The sequence below is a fragment of the Haliotis cracherodii genome, unplaced genomic scaffold (genome assembly GCF_022045235.1).
Source record: "Haliotis cracherodii isolate W230 unplaced genomic scaffold, xgHalCrac1.p SCAF_5, whole genome shotgun sequence".
NCBI lineage: Eukaryota > Metazoa > Mollusca > Gastropoda > Lepetellida > Haliotidae > Haliotis > Haliotis cracherodii.
This window is the reverse complement of record NW_027266308.1, coordinates 31,060,678-31,072,261: the sequence shown is the minus strand read 5'-3', so window position 1 is coordinate 31,072,261 and position 11,584 is coordinate 31,060,678. Positions and strand designations below refer to the sequence as shown.

At 39.7% G+C, this 11,584-nt stretch overlaps 1 protein-coding gene across 1 annotated transcript; it reads left to right on the top strand.

Moving 5' to 3' along the window:
- Positions 1-2,167: 2,167 nt before the first annotated feature.
- Positions 2,168-11,033, top strand: LOC139443263 (countin-3-like). Its single transcript, XM_071224235.1, has 7 exons — positions 2,168-2,224; positions 3,531-3,684; positions 3,830-3,953; positions 7,154-7,266; positions 8,696-8,791; positions 10,285-10,425; positions 10,926-11,033. Exons 1-7 carry the CDS (start codon positions 2,213-2,215, stop codon positions 11,009-11,011), a joined length of 726 nt encoding a protein of 241 aa, XP_071080336.1. The 5' UTR covers positions 2,168-2,212; the 3' UTR covers positions 11,012-11,033.
- Positions 11,034-11,584: the final 551 nt, after the last annotated feature.

Here is an 11,584-nt window from a genome sequence, read left to right as displayed (position 1 = left end):
TACAATAAGATATATACGAAGAGTGTGTTGTCAGATATAACGCGGTTGTTATTGGGTACTGAAACTCTATGCTAGTGTATTAGGTTCGAAGTTCAACATGACGTCTGGCACAGAAAGCAGTAGAAGGGAGAAAGAGCCGACCCGACACGTCAAGCCATACATCAAGAAAAGGTTGACATCGCTATATAGAATCTGTGTAGTACCACAAACCTCTAAAAGACATTCAAAAGACAAAATAAACGTTCAAAGCCTCGTTTAATAATTGCTCAATATGGACATTATTTAATTCCCTTTTCCCTGATAAATTAGTTTATATTTAAGTTTTAAAAGTTATATACTCTTTCGGGAGACACAAATATCGCAGTAGTGACTGAGCAGGTGAGCTACGAAACGAGGGTTCGGTTTGCTGCAATAGGCATAAATATGATAAAGGCATACATCAGGTCAGTTACTATAGACTTCATGTAATTGTTACTGTAAAGACCCGCAGATAAAAATGATAGGACAGAAAGACAAGTCGACATGTAGTCACAGGAACACCTAAACATATTAACACATTTAGAAGACGACACCAGTTATGAGTTAATACAACTTCATATAAATGTCTAACTAATGGATTAAACTAGTTAAACAAATAATTATATGGATCACGAGACAAATGGTCAGGGGGATATACATGCGGAGGCATAGACGGATGTTGGTTTGCTTTAATGTCCATTCAGGGGAACAATACTGTATTAGTATGTTATAAGATACCAACGCGATAAGTGGCAAAGAACAATGAAGAAACGCAGCGAGGTTTATTTCACGATAAAACACTGTCCTATCATGACATCATTTTTTATTCAAATATGCGCTCGCAACTCGATGACGTCATAAATTGAACGACGTTATTTTTCAGAGAGAATTGTTTTGTGAGTTGTGGACCAATAGATGAAGCTGGGCAAAGTAGATAAAACAATGGCCAAACGATCGCTTCCAAAAGTGGGATTATATGACAATCGGTATTGTGAGAAACAGAGAATCTCACCCGAGTATCTTTTGATATCAAATATATCAAAACGAGTTGATAAAAGTGGAAAAATTCCGAGGCTTGCCGAGGATTATTGCCACTTTTATCAACGAGTGTTGATATATTTGATATCAAAAGACACGAGGGTCAGATTTTATTTATCATCCAACATCATTCTTCAAACTTTTTCAATTTGTGGACAGTAATTAGCAGTGATTTCAGTGTAAAAATTACTGCTAACAGCTTCAGTTGCAGAGCCATTAGTGATGTCATTTGATTGTGACGTCATGGTAACCCGTGATGTCACAATGGTCTGCAATGCATTGTGATGTTATTTCATTGCAGCGATCGCTTGATTTAATCCAAGCGATATCTCCTGTGGGAGTCAGTTTTGGATGATAAAAGGTAGAGATCATCGACGTGAAAATTGCGAAAATATGCGGGAAAGACTCATTTTAACCCCTGTTCATAAAATGGACTTGTCCGACATTGTCGCGGTCGGATTATATTTAATACGGGTAAATATTTTTAAAGCGAGTAAGTTTTACTAAGATCCTTAAAGAGACTTATGTAATGTTGATATCTCATATAAGAAAACAAATTACTTGTGGTCGTTGTTTGTCGTACAATAAAACACTGCCGGGAGAATAAACCACGAGGGGTGAAGTGTTTTACTGTACGATAAACAACTTCCACTCGTCGTTTATTCCTTAAATAACACAGTTGCAATTCTATATTTTGCTTTGTACTGTGTTCCCGCTTTTGTTACGGTGGTCACTGGACTTGCCTTTGCATGTGTTTATGACGGATGCCACCGATTATGCAGGATACACTCACCTCCGCCCCTCATGGTTTATTCTCCCCGCAGTGTTTTATTAAACGATACACAACATCCACTCGTCGTTTATTCCTTAAATAAAACAGTTGCGATTCTATATGTTGCTTTGTACTATGTGTTCCCGCTTTTGTTCCGCTGGGCACAGGACTTGCTTTTGCATGTGTTTATGATGGATGTCACCGATGATGCAGGATACGCTCACCTACGCCCCTCGTGGTTTATTCTCCCTGCAGTGTTTTATTATGCATCGTTTATGTGTTAAATAAATGTCCCTACTGGGCTTCCGTACATCAGGCTTTATAAAGGAACATCTTTGGCACGTGCCTGTTCCTTGCTGTAGATCTGGCTGGGGTATACGTACAATGAACATCAAGGTAATTTCAATAACGATATTTTGTTATAAATAATAATAAATTATACGCGGTGATAGTTACTCAGACACAAAAGAAAAGGGGTTTAGAATATAAGATTAATTTTTAATAATAGGTTACAAGATTACCTGCATTTAAAAACAAATATAAACTCTATAGACGATATGCATATTATTCAACACAATAGATTAATTTCAATCAAATGTGCTCATTCTCCCTTCTCGACTCTAGAGTCCGAATAATTAGTTCAAGATAAAGAATATATTCATTGTGATAGTGCTCTATGTCGTCCTCATTCCGCTGTGTGATTTGACAGATGTCTGCAATGACTCGTGTCTCATAGGGGACTTCAGCGTCATACTGTCGACCTGGGACATCTCAGACTACGGCTAAGTTAATAATATGGCTCTGAAACACTTCATACTGACGGGGTGAAAAAAGTGGAGAAGACGTTTCTGAATGTCACTGGCTATTAATGTCTAATAAAGATAATGCCAGTTCTGTAGCTTAATGGTATAATTATATGAATTCATGGGTAAAGTTTAGGGTATATATGGAGGGCGTTTCCAGATACATTTTCCTATTTTGCCTTGTACAATGTGTTCCCGTGTTTGTTCCGGTGGGCACTTGACTTGCCTTTACATGTATTTATGACGGATGTCACCTATGATGCAGGATACGCTCACTGTTTCGCGATCTCTTGGCATCGTCACTTTTTTATAGGAATTCATAAACACATACTTATGATGTTGTCAGAATCGTGCAAGGGATTCTTAGATATTTCTTATGATTATGTTTGGTTTTTTTCTTTTACGCCGCACTCAGCAGTAACCCAGCTATAAGACGGTGGTCCGTAAGTAATCGAGTCTGGACCAATCAATTCAGTGATTAATATCATGAGCATCGATCCACAAAATTGGAATCGATGACATGCATGAACCAAATCAGCGAGCCTGACCACCCGATCCCTTTAGTCGCCTCTTACGACAAGCATAGTCGCCTTTTACAGCAAGCATCGGTTGCCGAAGACCTATTCTACCCAAGATCTTCACGGGTCTACAGCAAAACGAAATGGTGTAAACGTTTAAAGTGTTCTCAAAGTGAACATAAATACATAAAATACATAACAACGTCAACGCCAAAGAATGATCAGTCTTGATTATCTGCCGAAAGAGATTACTTTGGGCGAGAATTGGTGAAAATAATAGGAATAGATCACTGAAAACCAGTGATGAAAATCCGTTCAGACTCGTGCTTCCTCTTTACCCGATGTCTTGAGATTCTGTAAGGGGTTCTTACCATGTTGTAGGGTGTCACAGTATTTCTGGCGGCCCTGACGGGAGTCCAGTGTCTGCCAGCCTTCGCCGAATCCGAAGATCAGCTCACGGGAACAGCCGTCAAGTGCAAGACGTGCGTCCAGTTCACTAGAAAAGCTGGTGCCGACCTTCTCAACGTCATTCTCAGTAAGGGCGTCTAGGTACAATTATACTTGTTTCAAAGTTCACATCTGTGGACCCATATTGTCTCTCACGTGAAGATTGAAGAATCTTGAGGATAAAATAATCATGGTTAAGTTTAGGATTCATACATGCAACTTGTTTGTTGCAGACTCTGGGGTCGTTGGTTCCTGTACGGAACTGTGTGCAGCTCTGAGTGACAAGAGTCAGGCGGCCATGTGTGGACGCCTCTGTAACTTTGCCGGTATCCAGGCGTTTATTAAGCTCTTTGTGAAGTGAGTGAAACCAAGCTACACAGTATGAGTGTGTGGGTGGACAGAAAAGTGTGGTTGTATGACGGCATGATTACACAACGGAGCTGAGTACGATGTGTGCTAAATCAGGTTTACAACTGATACATCATCAGGACACCGTCTCTCCTCCCTCACCGGCCTTCCATGGAAAAACACAACTTTCTTATTTTTAAAACAAAACACGAATGTTTAATTTCTAATGTAAGGGGTTAATAGTTTTTGTGTAGGGATATTTCTACAGTCATACAATTAAAGCTACATTTCTAAACCCTTCCATAGCTCGTTGTAAAATGTCCCGGTCCGAGACAGCGACCTCAGAGCTTCCAACCCTGTTTGACTTGGAATCGCAATTTGTTAGCACTGCGTGGTAGGATAGATTTCTGTATACTGAGTTCTATCTCGGATAGATTTATGCACTACACCAGACGACAAATTTGCCTCTTCAGCCTTCAGTGGTAGCAATGACGAAGATGTCACTCGCTGGGAAGGAATTTGAACGGTTAACGGTCAAAGGGAGACAACTCAATCATCGGTTTCATCCTCTTATTTCAGACTTAGGTAGTAAGCGAAGTGTACCCTGAGTGGAAACTTTAATTCTGTTTACCGTTTGCGAAACAAACTTACCTCCCTTTGAGACAAGGGACATAACGCTTGATTTGTTCCACGCGATTATCTCCCTTTAATTGAGGGCACACGCCGTGTGTGAAGTTTTAAGTGAGACACTGTGCAGAGTTAAAGACAAGGGAGTTAACTCTTGTACAAACACGATTACCTCCCTTTGACCGTAAATAAAACCACTACCACTTGGTCATTTGAAATGGGTTTTTTTCAATACCAAATCCATTTTTTGTAACAAAAAGATTAGCATAAAGGGAGAAGAATATTCAAATATGCACGCTGAGTTATAATTCACGTAACTGAACCAGTTTAGTGACAACAGTGATATCGAAGATTAACGAAAGTGTCACTTGCTGGGATTGGCCTTGTCATGCAAGGTCAAAAAGGGATAATCAACGGTTTCATGCACTAATCTGTTTTGTAATTTAGGAGAATACATGATTGATTGACGGTCACGGGTGTGGTTTCATGGGCCGCGCAAGGACAATTTCGTTTTTATTCGAGTTTACTCGGTTTATTCCGTTACCTGCCTACTACATCGATAAGAATCATTGGCGTTGTGGAGCCTTATGTTGGTGGTCAAAGGGAGGTAACTTTTAATCCTTTGCTAAACAAACTTACCTCCCTTTGAAACAAAGGGGCATAACTCCTGAGAATGTTCTAGCCGATTAGCTCCCTTTTATTGAGGTTAAACAAGCTCCTTCCCAGCGCGTGACACCTTCGTTACACTCTCGGTAACATCGCTGCCACCAGTGTGGGCGCGGCCATTACAAGAATCTTGAAATTTGCCCTCCAACCCCATATGTAGTAACGTTTATACTTTTGTTTATGTCTTTGGGAATGCCATCATATTTCAATTTGAAAAGGTTTACGACTGACCATGTTTTCCAGACGAATTTACTTTGTTGTTTTGATAATCAGATTGGTTCGAGATTGCAGACTAACGGAAAATCAACCAACCTCTTGCTTACATTCTTACTATATCAATAACACGATAGTTTTAATGAAACAGAAATTCAAACTGACAAACGAAGAAAGTAATTTAGCAGCGATAAGTGTATTCGGCGCACGACAGTCGACACTTGTTTGTAAACACAACGATCATTCAGTTGCGAGTTCAACTCCAAGCATGGTTGTGGCCACCTATTCACAGTGGGGAGTTTTGACTGGTGGCAGCGATTGTATAGAGAGCTCCGGGAACGTACTATCGATGTGAGGAGCTTGGAGGTTAAAGACAAGGGAGTTAACTCTTGTACAAACACGATTACCTCCCTTTGACCATAAACAACCACTACCGACTGCCCCTTGGTCATTTGCAATGGGGTTTTTCCATACCAAATCCAATTTTGTTACACAAAGATTCGCATAAAGGAAGAGATATTCATACACGCACGCTGAGTTCTAATTCACGTAACTGAACCAGTTTAGTGGCAACGATTATATTCGAAGAGTAACGAAAGTGTCACTTCCTGGGAAGGGGCTTGTTATGTCAAAGGTCGAAGGGAGACAACTCAGTCAACGTTTTCATGCACTAATCTGTGTTTTGTAATTTAGGAGAATACATGATTGATTGACGGTCACGAGTGTGGTTTCATGGGCCGCACACGGAGGATTTCAGCTTTATTCGGGTTCACTCGGTTTATTTTTTACCTGCCTGTTACATCGATAAGAATCACTGGATTTGTGAAGCTGTGATGTTGGTGGTGAAAGGGAAGTAATCCGGTTTACCGTTTGCTAAACAAACTTACCTCCCTTTGAAACAAGGGACATAAATTTTGAGATGTCCTGCCCGATTAGCTCCCTTTGATGGAGGGCACACATTTTTAAGTGAAACACTGTGTTGACTTAAAGGCAAGGGAGTAAACTCTTGTACAAACACAATTACCTCCCTTTGACCATAAAAACCACTACCAACTACCATGTGGTCCTTTGCGATGTGGGGACATAGGTAGCTGAGTCATGTATGGTGCCGCAATTCGCTGTGCAGAGTTGCGTCCCTTTTCGCTTGTCAGAAATATCTGATTGTGGGTTTGAATCCTGGTTCACCTCGATTATGTTTCTGGATTTGCCAGCGCAATTGCTGTGCCCTTGGGTTTCACCAAAGTGGTAAACATCTGAGACATGCATCACTTCAGGCTTTCCTCCTACATTAGGCTGATACACCATGATATAACTGGAATTCTGTTCAAGGCGGTGTTAAGCCCAACACGCTCACTCCTTTGGGATGTCTATTTTTCCATTTCCACAACAGAAAAGCTATTTCTAAACATGCAGAAAGGACATACCTCATGTAACTGTAATTTAACTCTGTATTTAATGGCTCATGAAATCTCATACACATCACTGTTAAAGATTATTTTCCAAAAAATGTGTTTTCTGCATTAAAGTTTGATATTAGATTGAATAACTTGAGACTCAAGCCGTAAGTTTCAGCATTGTCATGACAGCGACCTTACTGTCACAACAGTCCTAAGCCTGTATAAAAGCATGGAAGTTTGATTGTCCTAGACTTAGGTCCTTTTGAATGACAGGGACTGAAACAGAAACTCTTATTTCTTCTGCAGGGCTAACTTAGATTCATTCTACTTCTGTGAACTGCTCACCATGTGCCAAATCTTTGACGGTGGTGATGCCCAAATCGGAAAGCTCTCCGTCACCCCATCCATTGGACCTCAAGGTATGTACGCCATTTGTCAGGGATACATTAGTCTCTGGAGGGACCGACTCATGTGTATTACTTTTCAGTTGGAGTCAAAAATACCTATAGGAGATAAACCTTCCGTATATGATCTTGTGTGATTGATTAAATGCTAATGTATGTTGTGATTGGTAACTGCGCTGGCTTCAGTGAATGTCCAGAACTTGTTTAAGAAATAAGGTTTGCTCTACCCCCATGTGTAGTGTAATAAAGTATAGTTTTGCCCTGAACTTTTGTAGTTAAATCTCGAGGATGCTTGTTCTATAAATGATAACCTTCCGATGGTTTGTGTACTTACCACCAAAAGAAATGAATACCCTACACTTTGGCTAATATATGAAGACTTACTCATATTCCAGAGATATTAGATTGGTTCGATGCACAACATACTGGTATTTCGAGTGAACTGATGCTCATTCAAGGATCCATGACTCGAGATGCACCATTTGTCTTGTTTAGGATTAGGCTGTAAAGTTTGTCGGGTTACCACAGAGTGTCTTTATTCTTATCACGATATGCTGCACGTGATATTGACTGATTGTTAGTTTTGTCATTAATTGGTACACTATGGAAACATCTCTTCTTAGCATACATACTTCTCTATATGTTTATAGTTCATGTTTCTTTAGGCGGTGAGTATATATATTGAAAGAAGTGCTTTGTCACAAGCTTGTCCTGACCAAAAGGCAGTAACATGTCATCAGTTGCCTCCATAAACGTCCATATTTAAATATGGAATTATTGAATTTTGTTTGTTTGTTGTTTAACGCCGCACTCAGCAATATTCTGGCTATATGACGTCTGTCTGTAAATAATCAAGTCTGCACCAGACGATCCAGCAATTGACATCCACGCAATTGGGATATGATGACATGCATCAACCAAGTCAGGGAACCTGACCACCCCTATCATTTAAAGATATCTTAGAATACATCTGACCACTTATACTTCGTTTGATTGTAAATGGATTTCCGTCATTGGAGACAACATTTGGCTTTTCTGTAGATTATTGGATTCAGCTGAAAGGTTTTGTAGATGTTGTTGACAGGGCTCAAATATTTCTTAAAAATCACCTAAACAAAGCAGGACCTTGAATGAAAATGAAGATGCACAAGCAGCCTCTGTTTTGCACTAAACATAATGCTCAGCATTGGAGATGATGTCGCCAGACAAAATAATTGAAATCAAAGAAACTGAATTGTCTGAAACTTAGCAGTTTGGTTTTGTGTAGAATCAACTGTCATGCTTTGCCTTAAAGCTGTTTTTTTATCTCCTGGTTTCGGATCTGGTTCCTTGAAGGAGGCTAAATAGGGTTAAGTTACATAGACCAGTCAAAATCAAGTCCTCCCAAAAGCAGTTTTTGTTTGATTATTCATGAATACTGATTTGTTTCTTCAATATGGTTCAGGCAAGAGAACAGTTAGCTACTCCTACACCTCCGACAACGGGACTGGAGCTGGAGAAGTAGCTGTTGTTGTTCAGCCACCCAGTGGACTTCCCATTGGTAAGTCACCATGAATCAACTGTCCTCGGAAAATGTCAGGACACATGGACAACACATTGCATAGTGTCTGCACATTAATCATAACAGAGATGTGAGTCGGTTTGGTTTTATGCCTAATTTAGCAGTACTAGGGCTGGTCAAAAAGTTCTAAGCCTAACAAACATAACAAACAATTGTGGAAGTGTTTTTAATTTCATTTTTCAACATAACCTCACTGCTTTTCAATACACTTCTCATATTGATAGTCAAGCTTTTCAATTACAGTCAGGAAGAAGTTTTCTGAAGCCACCCTTAAAAACCCATTTACGGCAGCTTTGAGGTCATTGTGGGTTTTTTCAGATAAGGAAACAGGTGGAAATCACTTGGTGCCAGGTCTGGTGAGTATGGTGAGGAGGCTCTTCAAACTCACATTGTTGCACAGCAGCCTTTGCATGTCGACAGGGGTGAAAAGGGGCATTGTCACGAAGTAGTAGAATTCCAGCAGTCAGCATTCCTCACTGGTTTTCTTTTATAGAATCTCTTGGGCGATAGTAGGCATGGTAATTGTCTTTTGACTTTCTCAGTAATCAACAAGCATCACACCCTTTGCATCCCCAAATACAGTGGCCACAACTTTCTTCAATGATCTTGAAGACATGAATTTCTTTGGTGTCAGCATGGTCAGAGAAGTGGAATGGTGCCATTCCATGGATTGACGTTTTGACTCGGGATCATAATGGTAGACCCATTATTCATTTCCCGTTACTAATCTCTTTTTCTTTTTGAATTTGACGGAATCCTCCTCAATAAGCTCTAACTTTTCTCTGGCAATTTTACTTCTTTTAGAAACTTTGGCACCTATCAAGCAGATATCTTATTCATCTGTAAATGTTCATGAATAATAATGTCAATGATCCATGGCTTAGACCGTGGGTGTTCCTGAAGTTCAGCAATGGTAATACATCTATCTGACAGTAAACATCTTTTTATCTCCTTTATCTTAATCTTCATTGATGGAAGTTGACGGACGTTCAGACCTAAGGTCATCATCAAAGCTTGTTCTCCCAGCCTTAAACATAGCTGCCCAACGTTTAACAGAGGTATAGCTAGGGCACTTATCCCAATACACTTGTGACATGCGGTCATAAATTTCTTGGGGAGTACTTTTCTCTAAAGTCAAAAACATGATGGTACTCATTCTTTTCCATTTCTGTGTCCATTTAGACCCACATCACATTCAACTGGCTGCGACTAATATACAAACGGCCTCAACAGACCAAATACACTTGCCATGAACTACTCAAACAATGTACTACATTGACTAGTTCACTTTATTATGGCCCATATTTGAAAGTTAGTCAGGCTTAGAACTTTTTGACCAGCCCTCATATTCCAGCAATATCATGTGCTGTACACAAGAATTAAGCTTCACCTGTTGTTTACATGTATTGAACAGAACCCGGCATTTCTATACAACACCTGTTGTTTAAACGACACATGATGTAACATTACAGGTGACAGTTTCTTCATCCAGAGGTCACCGCCAGGCACCTACTCCAACAGCTTCATCCTCATGGCCAAGCCCGACCCCCACTGTGACCCCAAGAAGGGACCCTGTCGAAAATGGTCACCTGGACACTACAAACTCAGTATTGGTAAGTATTAATGCGGAGATAGAGCCACATATGCAAGAAATATGGTCTTAGTTGGTGTTTGCTTTTAGATCAAACCATGTGTCAGTAAAGGAAGAAAAAGCTTGAATACATTAGGTACCACTTGGGACCACTCCAATTGTACGTAAACATTACGTAACATAGGCAGATTTCCTTCCTTAAACCCTGCCAAGGTTAGATAATACTTCTGTTCTTAATTTAAAGAGGGACACATCTCAAGGGAGCATTTATTGTCCGTAGCAGGAAATAATTAGAATCAAAATCGACTCATTTTCTCTTGGATAATGTTAATGGCTTGACTAATATACATAAAAATATTTATGTTAGCAAAGTGTTTTTGATGACCCGTCTCACCCTGACTGACTACAACTTAGCCAGTCTGATGATGGTGACTCTATAGTTACTATTGTTAGAACTTTGGGGTCTCATTTCTAATTAGTATTTAGTTATCCACCAGACTTATCAAATACATTCTTTCTCAGATGTATGTTACGGCAAGTGCGGCAGCGGCGACCCACACAGCAAGATCTACGACACCCGTGATGTCAATTTCATCATCACCTCCTAGACATCTCGTATTTGTACAGAGGAATAAAGATGCAAATATGTGTTTCTTGTTTCAAATTTGTTTGTAAAAGACAGCCATCATTTTGGAATGCTTGCAACATACGAACATAAAATGACATCCATATGGTGATTAGGTTAGAATAGGTGCCAGGTAACCTGGGCTTGTTGTTCGAGGCGGCAAAACTATCAGAAACATCATTATTGGGATCTTCTACACACACCTTTGTAAAACAGTGGTTTTAGATACTTTCAGGGGCTACCAATCTCAGAAATGTATCTTTTTTATTATGGCGAAGGAAATTTTTAAGGACTGAATTAAATTTGTGACGGTATGTGCAAGTAAAGGTCAGACATCTTTGGGTAAAAATCACGAAAAAGAGGCAGTTAAATACATAATACTTCATGCATATCAAATCATACGTTGATTAATTACCCATAAAGCTACAGGTAGAAATAATTAATGTCATAAAAATCATGTGTGCAAATATCACCTCACCTGCACCAAAGTATTGTTTACATCATCTGGATGGCATTGCTGACGTCATTCAAATCTTATAGTGACATATTGTTTGAA